Source organism: Adelges cooleyi, unplaced genomic scaffold (assembly GCF_023614345.1).
Source record: "Adelges cooleyi isolate 19-005CV unplaced genomic scaffold, UGA_ACOO_1.1 ACOO_flye_CR_arks_rails_tigmint_CR_PRNA_108, whole genome shotgun sequence".
Lineage (NCBI taxonomy): Eukaryota > Metazoa > Arthropoda > Insecta > Hemiptera > Adelgidae > Adelges > Adelges cooleyi.
The window spans coordinates 7467341-7488232 of NW_026095761.1; the positions used below are offsets into that span (position 1 = coordinate 7467341).

The 20892-nt window shown below is 31.3% G+C and overlaps 2 protein-coding genes across 2 annotated transcripts in view; one reads left to right on the forward strand and one right to left on the reverse strand.

Annotated features, from left to right (window-relative positions):
- Positions 1-289: 289 nt before the first annotated feature.
- Positions 290-2364, forward strand: LOC126847552 (syntaxin-8). Its single transcript, XM_050587874.1, has 7 exons — positions 290-579; positions 912-1106; positions 1281-1367; positions 1447-1646; positions 1723-1815; positions 1896-1997; positions 2065-2364. The coding sequence occupies exons 1-7, from the start codon at positions 548-550 to the stop codon at positions 2121-2123; spliced, it is 768 nt and encodes a 255-aa protein (XP_050443831.1). The 5' UTR covers positions 290-547; the 3' UTR covers positions 2124-2364.
- A 219-nt stretch (positions 2365-2583) lies between these two features.
- The window catches only part of LOC126847547 (netrin-3-like), a 73138-nt gene continuing 54829 nt past the window's right edge, over positions 2584-20892 (reverse strand). Inside the window, exons 3-7 of the mRNA XM_050587864.1 lie at positions 11041-11190; positions 10862-10963; positions 6402-6470; positions 5645-5819; positions 2584-4180 (exon numbers count right to left, since the gene is read on the reverse strand). Coding sequence (XP_050443821.1) covers positions 4036-4180; positions 5645-5819; positions 6402-6470; positions 10862-10963; positions 11041-11190 — 641 coding nt within the window. The 3' untranslated portion in view covers positions 2584-4035. The remainder of the gene's footprint in view (positions 4181-5644; positions 5820-6401; positions 6471-10861; positions 10964-11040; positions 11191-20892) is intronic.

Below are 20892 nucleotides of genomic sequence, written 5' to 3' on the forward strand. Positions count from 1 at the left end.
TGTTGGTTTTCGATAGTAGTACCGAGTGAAAGTATCGATATCCTGTCTCTAGTCACTTAGGTACAATTTTGTGGACAACACATCGGTGAGAGAGAGGGGGTTTACACGGATACAGTAGTAGGGGGGGGTGGTATAGCCGTGAGTGGAGGCAACAGATGAGGGCCGCCATAGATATAATATACACCGTCCGTGAAAAACGTTTAGCCTTATCAGTAAGTATGACGTCTGATAACGTCTTATCATATGTTTTTTTATTATTTTCTTCTTATCGCTAGTTCATTTTTACGAATATTCGGAAACTTGTAAATTATTATTATTATTATTATTTTTTTTTATTTCTATTTTTTAAACCAATTTTTTCTCGTTAAGGTACTTTATTATTATTTTCTTTTTTGTTGAAACATTGACGGTTCCTCGAAAAATTTAAACATAAAACACAATTAGCCATGATTCGAGATAAATTTAAAATGAGATAGCGAGAAAATAATACATAATATATTGTATACTTGCTTTTGGTTACATAATAATATTAGATAGTTAAATCACAATGGCTTTAGTTTATATTGACAACGATCCATGGTGAGTAATAACAATAAAAAGTAGACTTCTAGTTAATAATATATCATAAAACTAATATTAAAAAAATATATTAGTTTTGACTCGATTACCTAGCCAGGTTTGTTGTATTTGAGTATTTTAAATTGGGTTGAGTTTTCTAAGGATAATGTAAACGTATTAGGTATGCAAATAGCTGTCGGAGTAAAATTCCATTTTACGATAAGCATTGGGAAAATATATTTGTTTTCTTTATATTGTTCTTTGTGTTATGTATTATCCTGTTATAATAAAATATGCAAATGTATAACATGTATGTGGATATTATTTTAAAACGAAACAAATAACGTTTACAGGTTGGTCGAATACGAATCGTGCGAAAAACTCTATAGAGAAATAGAAGGTTTATTGAATTTAAGAGATCTTGAACATAAGTCTTCTGAAAAGTATGTTTTATATTCTTCACAAGTACGACTAAGGCTCAAACAGTTCACCGATGAAGTTCAACAGTTGTCGCACAGACTCAAAGGACTTGCAAATTCCAAAACTGTGTATCCTTTTTAATAAATAAGTATTAGAATACGCGACCGGGGGCTTTACAGTGGCTTTCCAGGATTTTAGCACCTTAACGAATGTTTCTTAAATTTATGTACAAATGTAAATGATTTGGTTTTAATTTTAACCGACATCTTGAATTGTGTTAATCCTTAATAACTCCAAATCAGTACTCTAGACGAAGAGGAACGTCGACAACGTATGCTCGAATTGCTCCAAAGCAGAATTATACTATTGAATCAGCGTTTTCAAAACAGGTGTGACTTACTTATATATTTCACGACGATAACAGTTAAGAAAGTATGTGATGTAGATTTTTCTCTTTCTCTTGCACAGGAGTGTCAATAACAGTTTTTCAGATCGACAAGAATTGTTTCGGCCTAGTACGAGTAAAACGACAACATCGTCTGCGAAGAAAGCCGATTCGAAAATTTCCAGCTGGTTGGATAGCGACGACGACGATGACGATGAAAAAGGCGATAAGCAACCTTTGCTCAAAAACAATGTGGTGTTCGATCAACGGAAATTAATGAAAGGTATACAAGCTAAACAAAATAAATTGTAAGTAAAACACGGTTGTTTAACATTTTTTTTTAAATTTTAATTTCACAGACCAAGACGATGGGCTCGACGAGTTAGCATCAATTGTATCGAGACAGAAAAATATAGCTATTACGATAACCAATGAAGTTGATTTTCAAAACGGTGCGTAACGTATTGTAAAATGATCGACAATTTTCAATCGTAATAAATATTAAATAATAAAATATTATGTTTATTTCTAGAATTGGTCGATGACTTATTGGTGAAAATGGACAAAACATCTGCTGGAATTGAAAGTCAAACAAAAGAAGTTGTGCACATTTTAAAAAAAGATTCCACCAAAGGTGAATAAATAATAATTTATAGTTTTATTTTACCGTTTCGTAAATATTTCACTCTTACGTGTTTCAGGACTGTGGTTGATAATAATACTGTTGTTAATTGCAAACGTGGTGGTCGCTCTTTCGTGATAATCAAATAACAATAATTAAAAGAAATGTTCGGTCTTTGCTGTAAATTAATCATCAATTTATATATATATTTTTTAATCTACTATAATTAGTACGTCGTTCAGTAATTTAATGGTTAATCTTATGGTATTTCCTGTATAACTGTACCTAACCTCCTACCTTATGCCATTTTACATTAAATTGTTATTTTTTTATTTAAAGATTTTTATGCAAATAGCAAATACATTTATTTTTACAATTATTCTTTTGTGTTAAATCATTTAACAAGTATCCTACTTGGCTTACTGGACAAACCTTTTCCCTTTGGTTTATAATAATTAAGAGATAACCAGTATCATCTGGTAAGCGTATTAAAAAAATAATTACTTCACATACTAACCACAAAAAACTTTTATTATTTGGATAAAAAAAAAAAAACATGTTTATATAATATATTTATAGGTATGTAATACTACAGTGAAAAATGTTACAAATAAATTAAATTGTGGGTAGGAAGGGATTACAAAATATACAAATGGGTAATTAACACAAAATTAGATAACAAATATAATTATATAAATAAAAAATAAAAATGTTTTGTCGCAATAATAGTAATATTAATTATTATTATAAAACGAGTTTCATAATAATTATATATATATATATATATATATATTTACTTGTGGTAGGAATATCCAGATTTAAAATCCCATCCGCAATATTTACACACTTTCTAATAGGTATTATAATATGCTCTTGTAAATATCTTGGCGAGTAAATATTATATATGTTTTAATAAATAATACAAAAATAATAATCGTACACTTTATACAAGTACCTAGTATAAAAAAAAAAAAATACATAATATAATACTCAAAAAAGCGAAGGTTCCAAATTAAAAAAAAAAATCAATAGGAAAATACTAGTAGAGGTATAAATAATTATTAGTCTAAGGGGGGAAGGGGCTAAAAAATGAATTACTATAAAGGTATAATTATTATACCGTCGATTATATTATATTATGTACTTATTTTACTATATTATAATAAAGACTGGATAATAGTATTTTAGTGTTTTTTTTTTTATATCATCGATAATTAAATTTAAGTATATAATAATAATATATATGTTATATAGATTTGAACACCAAAGTTCTAAACGCGAATGACTAATCGAAAAACACAATATATTTTTTTCTTTCTTTCTAGACTATGCACACAATATGTCTTTAATGTGAGGTTGCAAGTGCAGTGTCGCCAGACGTACGGTAATTACCGTACATAAAATATGAATTGATGGATTCTGTATAGCTTTGTTGTATTATAATTCGCCAAGATGGTGTAAAACGTTTCGTGTACGGTAATTCAATGTAAATTACGGTAATTTCGAAGACATTGTACGGTAGTATAATTTTTGAATTTTGGCAACACTGGACTTGCAAGTGCAACTTATCGTCGTACACACACACACACATAAGTCGAGTAAGTAAAAATATTAATATGTGTCTGCTACGCTACTATTTAATTAGAAATTCACAACTCAGAAGAACTAGATTTGCATATATAGTTGCCTAGATAGTACTGGATAGCAATGGAAATTTGTCTAATACAATTATTTGTCCACCACCAAACCTTTGGTAAGTAATGACAATGACATAAGATACCTAATGGAATTATTATTATTGCTATGTACGAAAACGCACTCACTACGGTAGGCAATATATTATTTATGCCGAATTCTACATAGACTCGACATGACTCAAAGGGTTCCTATGTATATTATGCTATAACAAGCACACGCAGTAAGGTGTGTGTACCTACTGTAATAAAAATGTCTAGAAATTAATTGCAGGGTAAGATTCTGGGGGTTCGGTTTAATACAAATTGTAACGCTTTTTTTTGTTTGTTTGTTTTGCTTTTCCGTCGGTGTTTCATCAATCGCAGTACTGGGCTCGTTTTTGGAATCTTCTCATGCGATTGTGCCATTCGTCACGCCATTCGATCACGATGGATCTCTGCGTCAACACCAATCCGTCGCGGCGGTCGCCTTCGTTTTCCTTGCCCAGTATCAGGTAAAGTCTAAATAAATAAATAATCATTTTTAATTCTTTAATCCTGAACAATAGTCTATAGAAGAGGTTTTGAACTTTCCTAACCTCCTAGTCCCCCCCTCTAATGTTTGGGGGTCCTAAATTTAAAGGAAAAAAAAAATTGCTTCTTTTCTACGATCGGCCGATTTCACCGACGTTCGTTGAGGATTAAACTTATTGTTTATTAATTATATTTAACAATTAATTAGTGAAAATTGGGTTTCATCGAGATTTATTACTAATCGAGATATTTGGTTGTAAAATTATATTGTTGTCACTTATCTGTTATCACATCAACCAATGGGAACGTCGGAATCAAGGTAACCGCTTTTGGTAACCCAACTAACATTTTGTTATAAATATAACTTCATAATAAAAATAGTATGTGAAACTTGCTTAATTTGACCAGATGTCAAATTCATTTGAATTGTTAACTAACATTATGTTTTAAGAGTGTATAATTTAATAATAGTTATTTATACTTAGTAGTTAAATACAAAAATATTTTTGAAAAAAATAGATTATAAGCATTTAGGATTCCGTCAAGTTCGTCACTCGGTTTGTCTAGTCAATATAGTTAATGAAAATAAAAATTTTGTAATAAATTGTAAAAAACACGTATTTTATCAATAACATTAAAACTGAATATTTTCTTTCTTCTTCAGCTAATACTCAAATAACGATTGGAAACTGTACTAATTATTAAGATTTGTTTTGTTGTTCAGTTAATAGAATACTTGTGAACTTTTCCCTAATAATTTAAACTAGTTAATATTTTATTTTTAGATATTTGAGTATTTTCGGAGAAAAAGCTGATTGTGATTTATTATTAAATCAAAATAAAGACTGGATATTTTGTAAGAGAGTAAAATTATTGTTCCAAAACACATTTTGTGTCATTTTTCAAAATTATATCTTCGCTGCCTCAATTTGTTTTCTTCGAATTATAATATAATATAGTTAATCTAAAGCGGTCGAAATGCAACCGACCAAGTTTTAAATTAAACAATTCTACTTAAAATGTTCATAATAACTTATGAGTACAGGGATGGACGTGGAAACTAAGTATAATATTCCAAATGAATAATGTCACAACCAGACAGTTTAATCCAACTCAGGTTTTTGAAATTGTTCACTGACCTCATTACAACATTCTAATATAATAGTTTGCCTCACACAAAGGCCGACTTAAATTTAAAAAAAACCTTTTCTATTATCGATTTTACTTCACTCTTACATGCAATTTTTCTTCAACGTCTTCAATTTGTATGTTTTCCACACAACTGAGAATATAATCATAATTGATAAAAAGTTCTCTTACAAATTCAAAACGACAACCAACACCACCTAATTTGATCCTTAAATTTGATTGAAATCATTTAAAAAAATCACAGTCCCAACATTTTTTTGAGTCCCCTTTTTCTTTATGTGAGTAATTAGTGCATTTGTTTACCTTCCTGTCTTGATCTTTGGACATTTGCAAGCCAGATCCGATTCGTGTATCCACAGTGTAGTCGGTCCCCGGTGAATCCTCGAATCCGGTCCTCGTTTGTACAAAGATTGTATGTTCATGGTGAATTTAGCCCAGTTCTTAACGATTGTCGGTTCAGACATTTTCCCCAATATGGCTGGAAAACATTGGCGCAAATAAGTTGTCATAACGAAAATAATATACAATTTGAATTGACAATAATAAAAAGTATAGACAAGCTAAACTAGACTTATTGTAAACGGCCATGAGTAGAAATTGAATGAACTAAATAAAGCGCATAGTGAAAATAAATTGGCGACACATGGATTCCGCCATTTTGAGTCCTGTCGTGGATAAAACGGTGTAACATACCGTTTATTCCATGATAAAAATCTGATAACATCGTGTTATCTTTTATCACCGGTTAAAAAAAATGATATCAACGATATGAAGTCAGAAACCATCATCGAAAATCGCAAAAATAAAGTTAGATACGGTAAGTAAAATAAGAAAACGGACTCAAAATGGCGGCCTCCGAGGCGGGTCACTTTTATTATATGGATAATATTATGCATTATATTTATACAGTTTAGTGCCATTTGATTGTCTTGACTGGTTCGCCAACAATTTTTTTAAAATTTATAACTATACTTTATCATGCACGTTTACCCGAACAAATTCAATTGGTTGTGATCGAATTACATTTTAACAACACAACAGGTAAAGCAGAGGTACTCACCGTAATCTCTTCGGCAGTATTTATTCAAATTCAATCTTCTGGTACCGGAACGACATTTTCCGCATTTCTCTGTTTAAACACAACACACACGCCGTTATTATCATATATTATTATGTACAATATATACCCCAAAAAACAATTCATCGAACCGCGGTAACGGTCGTAAAACGATAAAACAATATTGTACAAGTATAAGTACACATGTGAGAAGCTCAGCAATAGCCCACACATAGGTCGATGGATTTTTTACGAGGAGTTTTTTTATTTTTTTAAATACCGTCTTATTTTCCCAGACGTTAATTTATTTCGTTTTTACACGGTCGGGCAAAGTCATAAAAACCTGTTGAACCCACGGACCACCCTAAATACATATTATAATAATATTAATAACCCGGTTGACACCTTTAAGATATATTTACACACACGGCCAGTTGTACAATTCGACCCTCCCCGCCCTTCATTACCTTCCCCTCCTTTGCTAGTGTTGTCAATCTCTGTGGATTGCATGTCGGTGTCGGATTTCTTTAAATAACACACACCATAAACGCGTTAAGTCCTCTTCGTGTGGTCATTGATGATACACGCTTTGATGTTACTATAATAATATTATTGGTTTCAATTTAAATATTATACAGGGTGTCCCATTTTAAAACACTAATCCAATGAAAAAGTTGTTTAATAAAGACTTTTAGAGTACAAAAGGGGACGTTAAAAAGATATATATATATGTTCCAAAATTAAAAATGGCTGACTTACAGTCAAAAACAAAGGTTTTTTTTTTAAATGGAAACCGTGCATTTTTTGTTAACTACAAAAACCAATGAAATTCTTATAAAAACTAACAACTTTTGTAGGAACATTTTTTCGGTAACACCCATTGTTTGTAAATTAAGTTTCTTAGCTATTTTTAGTTTTGTTATTTTATTTTGATGCATATGGTAACCTTGGTTTGTGTGATAACCGTGGTATGCGTGGACAACAATGGCGGCATATTCGAACATCTCAAATTAGACATTCTTAAAATGTATCTTTATCTTTGTCTTTAACATTATCATTACAATTACTACCATTACATTGTCATTATCTTAATCGTTAACGTTATCCTCTTTTCTGTGTATCACAAAGACAAAAACCATGGTTACCACACATACCAAGGCTACTAAAAATACCATGGTTACCACACATGGCACAATTACCATGGGCAACAAAATAAAATAACAAATCTAAAAATAGCTAGACTTAATTTACAAATAATGAGTTTTACTGGAAAAATTGTCCCTACAAAAGTTGTTAATATTTCAGTAAGAGTGACAATAACGGTGACAACAGGTGTATTATGTACAAAAGTGCAACAAGTTCAAACTTAAGAAATATGTATTCGTTTGGATTAAATTGAGGCGACGGTAACTTTCTAACCGCGGTTGAACTATTGAGTCAAATTTAGTTTATTAGACCATATGTATATATGTGTTTTTACATATAATTATTACTTAAGTTAAATAATCAAAGTCAGTCAAATTCATCGAATACATACTTAGTGTTAATTATAACGGTAAACGGTTTATTAGCAATCAGATTGTCTTTTATACCTCGGTGAAATAAATGATTTAAAATATGATTTGGATTTGTACAAATACATTGTGCTAAACGAACGCGTCAGTATTAAATATATCTGTATGCTGGATTAGTTCAAATAGGTTTAGCCATCATTTACTAAGTACAGATCCACTTTAAATATTAAACACAGTTTCTAAGATGAGTTTTCTATACCGCAGTAGTAGGTATACCTACTTGAGTTTAATTTCGATGCTATAAAGGAAAAACAGAGGCACCACGAGGCGTCCAAAATATTGTGTAACAATAGAGCACAATGGGAAGTTGATTACAAAACTTAAGGAAAAGTCATGAGTTCGCCCTCAGGAAGTACAAAGAGGGTGTGTACTGTGTTGGGTATTCTATATATATACTTTGTTTCTCTCTCGCCGATGATAATGATAATATCGTTGGTAAATTACCAAAAGGGCGTTTTATAGTCCAAAGCTTTATTCTGAAATCCACATTATCTAACCCCGTGGAGATAATACTGGCGAAAACGATGAGTTAAATGGAACTGAAGACAATATTGTGTGTATTATACATATATACGGTGACCTTTAGGAATAACAACAATGAAAAGTGGCGCAATTAGAATTTAGATTCGAAATTTGAAAAGAAAGTTTTCAGGTAAGACTTTTCAGACAGACTGTGTTTTGGACCAACAAAAGTATAATATGGCTAACAAACATAATAATGTCTTTGCACCTGTAACAGTAATTAACTTGTTGACGTTTTCTTAGGAGCGATTTGGTCAGAATAATAATCTTACAGACTTGTTGACTTTTTTTTTATCGCTATACTTTTGTTTGTTATCCGTTTTTCCTATCTAACTCGAATATTATTAAAACCATAATATTATATTATGAACTTAAAAAGCTAATAATATCAGGCCCCGGACACTGATAAAAATTAACACGGGGAAGATACTTATCACATAAAACGCGACGGCCATAGTCTTAGAGCGTCGCAGTGTGACCATTTTCGTAAAACTAAAAGTATAATATAATTTCTATACGAAAGTCAAAACAAAAATTTACTGGAAAAATTGATTTAAGAGGTTTTAATACGTATTAGCAATCAACAAATTTAACTTATAACTGATTTAAACAAATATATTTTATAAAATACAAACCGTTATATCAATATTTTAAATTGATAACACTAAATAGATAAGAAAAGGTAAGGGTACGGTCATTGTATGCCCTTTCAACATGGCCGTCACGTTTTTGTTTACTTTAAGAGTGACCCTTCTTGCTTTTATCTATTCTGTGATAATATAGTTTATAGGAATGTCTTTGTATTGTTTTTTTCCATACAAACATTAGCGTTTGGATAAAGAAATCCACAATGATAATAATTTATTAGATATTGAGAGAGAGAGAGAGTTAATAGTTTTATTCACAGTTATTTTTCGTGTTTCGAGATTGTATTTTATTTCCGTATTTGCTGCGATATAAACCATTTCCAATCATCTATAAAGGGTCTTCCCGGTTTTGGCCGGAAGCTATGTTGTTACCGTGTGCGGGGAAACATTAAAGGTAGGCAAGGCGGGAATAATATATCGCACCGATTATATACCACTATATATGTATAGGGGACCAGAGTGTTAAATTATTGGCCGATTATCTTTTTTAGAAATGGGATACTGCGACTTTGATAAATGGGCTCTCCCGCTGTCGCACCTCTCTCCCCTCCCTCCGCTCCCGGTAATCCATTAACGTATCCAGACGTATCCAGAGCTATTTGCCCGCGAATTCACCGAAATCCCCGGGGACGACATCTCCGACGCTTTTATTTAAATTAACTTCTGGGCCAATAGCCAAACACAAAAACCAATATTTTCATCAGTCGACGGTGTTCGCCGCCGTACAAGAAATACACAAAATATATTACCAGACAAGAAGATGAACACCCAAACAACGTAGGTGTAGGTACATCATAATAGTATTATTTAACATGTATAATATGTTTTATCGCTGGGAGTCTTTTTAAAAAATTTGTCCGAAACGTAACGCTGGATATCACACTCGGCAGCGACGGAGGTAGAAGGGGGGGATATTAAAGATAAAAATAGAGATAACGGATAAGAGATAATAGATAAGATAAAATAGATTACAAAAAAAAAAGAGATGAGAGATAAAAATAGAGTAAAAAGATTAGAGATAAAAATAGAGATTATGGCTTAGACATACAAATAGAGATAATGTATTAGAGATAAGATATTAGGGAGACTAGATTAGATATAAAATATAAGCGATAAAAAATAGAGATAATGGATAAGAGATATTAGATTAGAGAACATAGATTAGAGATACAAGTAGAGATAAATAATGTATTAGAGATAAGATATTAGGGATACTAGATTAGAGATAATGGATTAGAAATAAGACATTAGAGATAATGGATAAGATATAATAGATTAAATAAAATAAAATAGAGATAATGGCTTAGACATAAGAGATTAGACGTAAAATAGTGATAATGTATTAGAGTTAAGATATTAGGGATACTAGATTAGAGATAAAAGATAAGGAATGTACCAAAAAGTTCCAGGGTCCTATACTTGGATATAAAGACATGTGTCAATGTATCCGCTTGTAGTGTGGATACTCGTTAGTTTTTGCTCTATTTTATACCGGTCGCACCTATTTTTTTTTAAGAAAACCCGTCACAAGAGTTCCTTGTTTCAGGGAAGTACAAGTGCGTTGCTATATCCCCGGAGCTCTTAATTATAATAATTAATTGCGGCAACCGATACGAATAACAAGATTCTACTTATGTATAATTATCTTATTTCCGGCTATTTCTCGACAGCGACCATCCGAAGGGGTAAATAATTACAGTAAATCAGTATATAATCTCACTTTGATGATCTTCCTCGTCGTCGTCGTAGTCTCCTTCGTCTCCTCCGCCTCCGGCACGAGCATCGGCCGACATTTGGTTCACCGAAATCTTAGACGGTACTTCTGCAAAGCCAATCGTTAATATTATTAATCGTTATGCTTATTACATCGTTACACAAGAAAGCAATGAAAAATTATACTTATGCACGGTGCGATATGCGATCTGCTCTGTTGGTATCCTTTGGCGCATCTGTTGCACGTTATGCCGGTCACGCCATCTTTGCACGGGCATTGGCCACTGGTCTGGTTGCATGTCTTTCCGGAAGCTCCGATTGGGTGACAGTCACAAGCTGTAAAAAATAAATACAAACAACTATTACTAAGTATGGAGGAAAATATGTGGGTCTATCATTGAAGAAACAACGGAAAACTGGTAAAGGAGATATCACAAAGTTGTAAAGTTATGATGGGGGCACCAAGCCCCGGACACCGATAAAAATTAACACAGGGAAGATACTTATCACATAAAAATGCGACGGCCATAGTCTTAGAGCGTCGCAGTGTGACCATTTTCGTAAAACTAAAAGTAGAATATAATTTGTATACGAAAGTTAAAACAATAATTGATTTAATGACTAGAAAAATTGCTTTAAGAGGTTTTAATATGTATTAGCAATTAAATAATTTAGGTTATAGTTAATTTAAACAAATATATTTTATGAAATACAAACCGTAGTATCAATATTTTAAATTGATAGTACTAATAAATAGATAAGGAAAGGTAAGGGTACGGTCATTGTATGCCCTTTCAACATGGCCGTCACGTTTTTGTTTACTTTAAAAGTAACCTTTCTGCTTTTATCTATTCTGTACTAGTGCCAGTAACAAATTTTTTCAAGGGCCAAAGAATACACCGAAACAGTTAGGATAGCAATAGAATGGAAACCAGAAGGAAGAAGACCAAGAGCAAGACCCAGAAAAAGATGGATTGACGCGGTAGAAGAATATTTAAAAAAACCCTAAGAGTCGAAGATCAAAAACTCTTAGGAGTAGTGCCAACATAAGAAGAAGATTTTGTGATTTCATAGCAGTTTATAAATTGTTGCCGTTCATTAGAAACTATTATTATATTAGTGTAATTTTTGTTTCATCAAGCTAATTTTATATTTTTATCCAATGCATTTTATAAATTTAGAAACTGAACTCCTATAGCTAATATAATACACAGACAATATAAAAAAGACTGATTAGGGACTAACAAAGACATCAGTGTGGCCACGCGAATCAGTATGAATTATTGTGCAGATATTTTACAGTATTATCGCACAGACTCCTTATCAATCATAAGATTTAAATGATAACTGACTATATTGTTATCACGGATTAGACTATTTCTTTTTATCTAATCCGTGATATTATTATTGTAAAAATGTGATGCTTGAATCTGCGGTTATTATTATTTTATTTTGAGTCATGTTTTCACAATAATATAGTCTGTGAACAATGTAATCACATTTGATTATGTTAAAATGTCGCGCGAATTATTAAATAGAAATTCCGATAAATCGTGTTTCGTTTGGAAATCATTAACGAACTCAGATCACCAGTTAATCAGATTTCAGTTAATCGCATGTCGTTTGGAAATCTCGAGGAAAATCGGACAGCGGATTTGGCCGGTGAGTTAATAGCGGATACACCTATATATTTTTTTGGCGATAAACGCGGCCAGAACCGTAATTTTGCATCCGCGAGATAAGTATACGTCAGACGGGGGATTTCTACACAGGACTAGATGTGGTAAATCACGAGGGATGGGATGTAAAAAAGTAAAACTGAGGGTATGGCAACAATAAAGCGGGAAGAAAATATAAAAGCCGGCGTAAGCCGAATATACGGGTCACGGTCGGTCGGGTAAGATGCTTTTTTTTTTTTTGACTTAAGACACCGAAATACTCGACTACCGATTCCGGGAGAATGTACTGTAAAATTAGTTTTTTCCAACTGAAATTATTTATACATCACGGTATACCAGGCGGGAATAAATTGGAAAATTTATTTTTTCCCCTTGCGTTTAATTACCACCATAATCCAGCGACTGGCCCGATGTAATTTTCGTGGAAAATTACCACAAAGTCAGTGTTGCCAACTGTGCGGGGCAGCGGGATTTTATGAGCCGAGCCGAAATTAATTATCAAAAAGAATTTCCCGTGAACCCACCGGGGCGTTATAACCTGTCAAACATTCCTCTGTGTTGTTTAATGACTTTGCCCCTCTACAGGGAAATAATAATAATTAAACGGAGGGTTTCTTTGCCGTTTTGGCCTTCTTTTTTTCTTATAAAATTTCCATGAAATATAGAAAAATATATAGGTATATTTTAGTTAACTTGTTAAGCGTAAAACAATAATAATTATTCCTTCCCTTTTAAGGTACGGTAATTTCATTTTCCTTGCGTCATAACTTAACGGTGGTGGTAGCTAAGATATAACAATTATTTACAACACATTGTAGAGTATTAGCACAGGATAGATATTAGCAGAAGGGTCACTCTTAAAGTAAACAAAAACGTGACGGCCATGTTAAAAAGGCATACAATGACCGTTTTCAAATACCCTTTTCTTATCTATTTAGTACTATCAATTTGAAATATTGATATTACGATTTGTTTTTTTATAAAATATATTTGTTTAAATCAGTTATAACTTAAATTGTTTGATTGCTAATACATATTAAAACCGCTGTTATGCTGAACGGGACTTGGGATGACGTTTGTGTTGTAACAGTACATAATAGAGATATCAATATATTATAATATGTATTCATGTGTGTAATGAAAGTAAATGTTTTTAGAGCTTTCCATGAATTTGCATCAAAGACTTTTTTATCACAACTTTAACTTTTTTTACGGCAAACGCATTAATATACATTTAACTTGATTTTTTACACGACGGTTGTTGAACTTTGTAGTAAATTATTATTATACACAGTTTATGTAAATTATTATGTGTTCAGAGTTTTCTTATGGTTTTTTTTAATTTTTAATTCACGAATAGGTACAGTTTTATTTTATTTTTATATTTATGATACCCGCTTTTGTCGGACGACGTTGTTGTAATTTATTTTATGGGAGTTTACATTTTTTTTTGTCGTCATTTATTAAACGTTGAATAAATCCTTTTTTCGTGGTCGGATGACAAATGGGTGACGGATTTTAAATCTACAATAATATAATATTATTATACCGGTATTTAAATTAATGCTAAAACTGCTTTTTGAACTTTAACAACCGTCCTAAGCGGGTGATAACAATTAACATTATAATATGTGATAAGCGATAACGTTTAGGATTTTTCTATTTGGAATAGGTACAGGTGAAATTCTATATTAAAGACATGTACATATCGATGGCTTAGTGCCTCACTTTTTTCCAAAAATACTTATAATTATAAGTACTTATTATAATAATACTTATTTATATACCAATAGTTCCAATCTTATTAAAAGTAAAAAATTTAATTTGCATTCCTACAACATATATGTCCCCACCCCCATTCTCAACCCCATCCCTCATCTCTAATCTTCTATCTCTTACTTCCTATCTCCTGTCTCTTACACCTTATCTCTTATCCCCTATCTCCTATATCCTATCACATAAATGTAACATCTCCATCCTCATTCCCACCCGCATAAGAAGGACATATAAGGATATAAGGATATAGAAGGATACATTTTCGATGTCGATTTTTCCGGATGTGTTCCAAAGTAAAAACCATATCTCTTATCTCTTTTCCTTATCTCTTATCTTATCAGATAAATCAGCTGATTTTTTCGTTATGATAACCGGTGTCGATTGTTAATGGTGTCGATTTTTCCGTTTATGTGCCAAAGCAAAGACATAAAAATGTCAAAAATGTTGATTGCTTTTTTAGTTTGTTGTATTTACTTTTCCAACAATATTAGATACCTGGTAGTTTTTTAATAACTAATTTTGCGGAAAATAAACCTCGTCGCAATATTCAACTCTCTCGATGGGAATTTATATTTTTAAGTAATATCGACGGTGAAAAAAAAAGTTTTTTCATTGAAAACAAAAAATCAGAGTACCTACTCGGCGATGGCATCGCTGCCGGCAACAGACAACACTGGAAATAATACTCAGTTGGTGAAATTTGTACGAGGTTCAAAAGATTGGTTAAACGGAGAGACATCTCTTCTGGGGCTTTTTAATAAATCCGTTCAGGGAATCCCTCGGTAGCACTTGGCGCCAATTCTTTAGGATAAAAAGCAAGTAAAAAAAAGAACCGCCCAAACGTTGTGTATTATTAGGTACATACTTTATTATCGCCCGAAGCGACGATTTCTCATCTTATATGCTACACTTTAGTAATATAGTCTGTGAAAAAGCCATTGTACAGAGGGGATTAAAGGTTTGTACTTTGTTCTCTTGTTTTAAAAAAAAAATAGTTATACTATTGCACTTGTCTTTTAGTGTTGTATAGGAATCTTAACTTTTATTTTTGTCATTTGGAGAACAGCTGTTACCGAGCTAGCCATTTGTAATGTTACTTGAGACGCTTATTAGAACAAGACCCAAATTTCAATGTTTGGTAATTTTCAGTAGACACAAGAAAATCAATTTTTTTAAGTACATTTTTTTTTAACGAAAACTTTATAAGTTTTGTCTAAGTAATAACCATTTTAACGGGATTTGTCTAAGGAATTTTTTAAAAAGTTGAAAAAATTAGGCCTTTGTTCTAATGAAAACATTTAATATTGAAAGTTTATATTTGTTTAATAAAAATAAAAAACGCTTGTTCAGTGTATGAAATGTAACATTTTTATTCGATATCAACATGCTTAAAAAAAAAACCAAAAATAAAAGTGTCATATACATTTGAAAGTAGTGTTCACAATATTTTATACTTTGCAAGACTTTTTTTCTATCACAGTTGTACTTAAAATAACACTTATTAGGCCATTTTTTCTAGTAAAATAAAATTATGTTTCCTTATTACAGTCTGCACAATATCAAATTTAAAAAAACACCTAACTGGGTCCTTGTTCTAATACAAGTGTCTCAATTACAAATATTGTAAGGTATTAAATAAAAAAATATATTTTCTCCGATTATATATTAATCTTATATTATGTTATAATATCGACACTGATGGTTTATCGCTTTCGAATTCAAATCTACATTTAAACATTTTTTTTAAGTATATGTATAAGGTTAGGTTAGGGATAAGGCACAAAGAAGCCGTCGTCACAAGTGTTGAATGTAAGTGTTTCTTACAGTATTAAACTTAACCGGGTCCATCTATAGGCGGCGTGTCAAGGATCATTAAAACATTTTACTATAAATTATTCATATTAATAACAATTATTAATACTACTACCTGTAGTACAGTTTAACCGACAGACAGGCCGCCTTGTTTCTGATGTATTTCATCTTATTGATGTTAAGACATTATTAGAACACAATCGGTATTACCTACCCTCAGGGGCCGTCTGATATCCAGTACATTGTTATTTTATATATTAAAAAAATATATATTCTCAAGTAAACGAGAAGCATCAGACTTGATCAAATTAGATACCCGTTTTCGGTTGGTAATATTATTACAAACTGGCTTTTCGATTAATTAACACTTGAAAAGGGGTCAACGCCTGCTGTACCATAAACTAGGTATTTGGTTATTTCGTAATGAAATGTATTCCGAAATGAAATTCGAGAAGTGTTTTATTAAATACATTAAAAATGCATTATTTACCAACAAAAAACGACTTTTCTACACCGTCGTTACAGGTCGACTAATATATTATGAGTTTGTATTTTTTATATGCACAAGTATGTAAACAATATAACATGAATTAAATTTTTAATAACTGTTTTGTTTTTATTACACAATGTCAATGTTTGTAACTGCGAGAAACGTAAGAAAATATTTGAAAAAATACAATTTATATATTTTATAAAATAAAATGAAGAAAACAATTTTATCCGAGAAAAGTAAACAGTAGCACCGTGTAGAGTGTACACGGTATATCTTAGTATATATGCTTTATAAAATAACTTATATATTAATATTTCTACAGTGTTGACATAACTCGAAAAAGTTTAAACTTTTTATTAGTCAGTCATGAAAGGCTCGTGTAAAGTTTTCGGTAATAATTTTAAGATTCCACAAAAGTTTCAAACCGTAATATACGATGAAGAGTTGAAAACTTTAGTATCTCTAGGTATGCGCGTTTCGACATTAAAATTTTCATTTGATAATCGTATACAGAATATAATATTCAATACTTAATCATTCGAAAATTTGTATTTTTCAATATATTATGATAAGTAATAATTTTCAGTGTAAAAATGTTTGTTTAGTTAAATTTTGTTATCAATGTTTTGTGTTAAAATGGTGATAATGGAAATGTGCGTTATCAGTTTATCATTGATAAGACCCTGTATGATAATAACATTAACTCTTCTGCTGATACCATTTATTCGATAACCAGTTAACTGGTAATAACCTGAATATAAAACAACGTTTGAGCAACACTCGCAAATCTAACACATGTTAATTTAACAAAAGTTAGTTTATTTCGGCGGTAAACAATTTACCAATAGATAACGACAAGTTTGGTGCAACCGGGCAAGAGTATAAGTAAATATTAATCAAACAGAAGGTATTGTATTAAACGAAATCTTGTACTTAAGGTTAGCCAGGTTAGGTAGCCAGGAACATCTTATTATTTTGTAATCCGTCTGCCCAGCGTTAATGTGGTTTTTTTTTTGTTTTTTGTTATTATTAACGCAATATAAAAAGTGCAGTGTATAATGTATAATTTCGGTGTTAAAGACAACATGTCGGCTCGTCTAATTTATCGTTTATCGACATCGGGGTCGGCCTAGGGTTTTTAATTTTTTTTAATGAGCCCCGCCGTTCTCAATGTATAATAATAACAATACAATGCGGCTATTAACAATAATGTGTATTATGCCCCTAAAGGCTGTGGCCAACACCTCTCTGGAAAACTTCAAGAGTATATTACACACTGTTGGTGCGTGCGTGGGATGTGTATCCGCCACACGGTTAAAATGTAACAAACGACCACCGTTATTACTATAGCACAGCACCAGTGTCGCCGTCGTTTAGGACTACTGTTGGTCCAGGGTAAGTGTGTCTGAAACCCAGAAACCGCTGAAAACCATCCGCAAGGATTCGCCTAATTGCATTAACCCGGCAGTGGAACATTTGCAAAATATTACCAAACCTTATGGCCCGTGCACTTATACTAACTTTGAATACGTATATACACAATATATTATATTGTTAAATGTTATATAAACACAACACCGTGTACGACGTAGGTACCATTAAGTTTAATCGTCGAGAAATAAAATATTGTGACATTACATACTCATACCTATATACCTAGTGAAGTATTTTTTTTTATGAAATAAATTGCTCTACCAAACCACTTTGAATTGCCGACTTAATTAAATATGTATTTAAAGAAAAAAAACAATTATTTTCTCAGCTTTGCGGGAAAAAATTGAATATGTTATTCTCTTATCTCCTACCTCTAATCTCTTATCACTAATTTCTAATCTCTTAAACCTAAATACGGATATAATATATTATAATAAACTAGATTGCTACTTAGTGATAAGAATGGAAGTGACCATTTTTGTGGGATTTATGTGTATATATATATATATATATATATATATATATATATCTGCGATTCTGTGCTATCAGCTTAACTTGTAATTGTTATCAGTAGTGATAACAGTTATAAACTTGTGATAATGTTATGATTTCCACAAAGATGGCGGAAAATAGTAACTTTAATTTTCTCTGTTGACGGCATGTATGTACACTTAGCAGTGTAGTTTATTAAATATCTGTGTATCTAAATGTGTTTTTAGGTTTGGTTGTGTAAGGAGATAGCTGAATTGTATTGGCATTGTTCCTTTTGCTGACACGATATGTTTATACGAGTTAATAAATTATGATAATTTAGATAAATCGTTCGGATTTCATCTCAAAAATAGGTCTTACAATTTTTGTTTTCTTTGTGTATTGTTTAATTTCCCCTATGACTAGTGATTAATATGGATGAAGTACTATAATAAGAAATGTTTTCCAGGATTAATTTTAGTGACTATATTGGTCACTTGAGTTCTCTTTTGGGAAATTTAAATATTTACTTCGTTGTTAGGTACCTCGGGCAACATTACTGGGACTAAATATAATTAAACTGTACTGTAAACGCTAAAACATTTAAGATTGATGTAAAACAATCATACAAGAGTTAGGTATACAGTATAGGATAAAATACCCTTAGAAATAATGCAAATACATTACAGTTGGTTACCTACTAGGTAATGACGGCAATGCCAGTAAAATATAGTTGACCATTTTTATTCGGTTTTAAGTTCTGAGAAGAGTTTTCAAGTCACAATATTTTATACTTCAGAGTGTAAATAACATTTTTTTTTTTTTGGTATAAAATGTATCATAAATCATATAAATCCCATGGCCGCGGGCTAAAACGAAGGCCTTTCAAAAGCTTACAAAAGTTATATTTTGCCAAGAGGTCCAGAAAACCGTACAAGTTTATTAAATAAAAAATGAAGAAAAAAAACAAGCAACGCACAAATCGAGTTTTATATGTAAATACAACTTTATTGAATGCATTATAGCACCACAGCAGACCAATCTTGTTGTATGTTAGATGAGACTGATCATAATATTGTTCTTGGATAGGTATTATGGATTAATTCAAACCATAATGGAGTATAGTAAATCTTGTTCAAGTCGCCTACCCCGTATACTTGCGGGTATAATATAATAATAATAAAAAAAAAAATCATAACGAGGTAACATATATATTTCTTTTTTCGAGTGTACAACGTTATTATTATTCAAATGAAATATAAAAAAAACCATAATGCGTGAAAAATGAATATTACCCGCTCCAGTGCAATATCATACACACATAATAATATGTATACAATAATAAAGTTATTCATCCGATTATTATTAATACATCCGACGACTCTTTTACATATTTTTATATACATATATATATATATATATATACACAATACAATTTATAATAACTCGAAATTTGTCGCTTCGGATGCGTTTTTTAATAAAGTCTACAAGCTGTTTTTCCAATTCGGAAATAGGTATAAAAAAAATAAAAATAAATGTCGAGCCGTTTATTATTTTTTTTATCCCTCATTTATTATGTGTGTGTGTATCGACTTGATTTGCATGTTATTTCATACCATCCGATAATAGCCCACGCTGTTATGTCAAAGGACAGCTGTATATGTACCTACCTATACATAATATAATACTTAGGTATCGTTCATTAATAAACCATCGATTTATCGTTTTCCTGTCTACCGGTTTTACACATACATTTTCACTTCTGTATAATAAGGACAACGGTAGTAGGTAGTTAACGGTAACAAATCCTAACCGAGAAAACATATTTTTATGGTCGGATGTAAGTCAAACGATGATGTTTAAAAAGTATTTAGTAGTAGTATGCATTTTGAAAAATGTTTGATTATAACACAGCCGTTGTGTTAAAAATCGTTAATTTCTTCTTTAAATCATATTACTGACTTTTTCTTAAGTAAAGCGTTGGCTACACGCCTTGCAACGTTTTAGGTAAAATAATTATGGAGTATAATAAATGATAAATTCTTATTTTAATTAAATAGCGTTGCTTATTGCTCCGAAGTGGTATTTATTTTTTTACACACACAATATTATATTATGTAGTTTTATACACTTTCGGTAATTAAATGTTTTATAAAGATCATAACGATTTCAAATATACATTATAATTGACATTTTTATGTCTTTACTTTGGCACACAACCGGGAAAAAACCTAACGAAAATTTCTGATGATTTATCTGATAAGATAAGAGAGATAAGAGATTAGTGATAAGAGAGATAAGAAATAAAATGTCAAATTTTTTAACTTAAAAAAAAAGAAGCCGCTTTTTGTTATCACAACGCGTAAAAGTTTA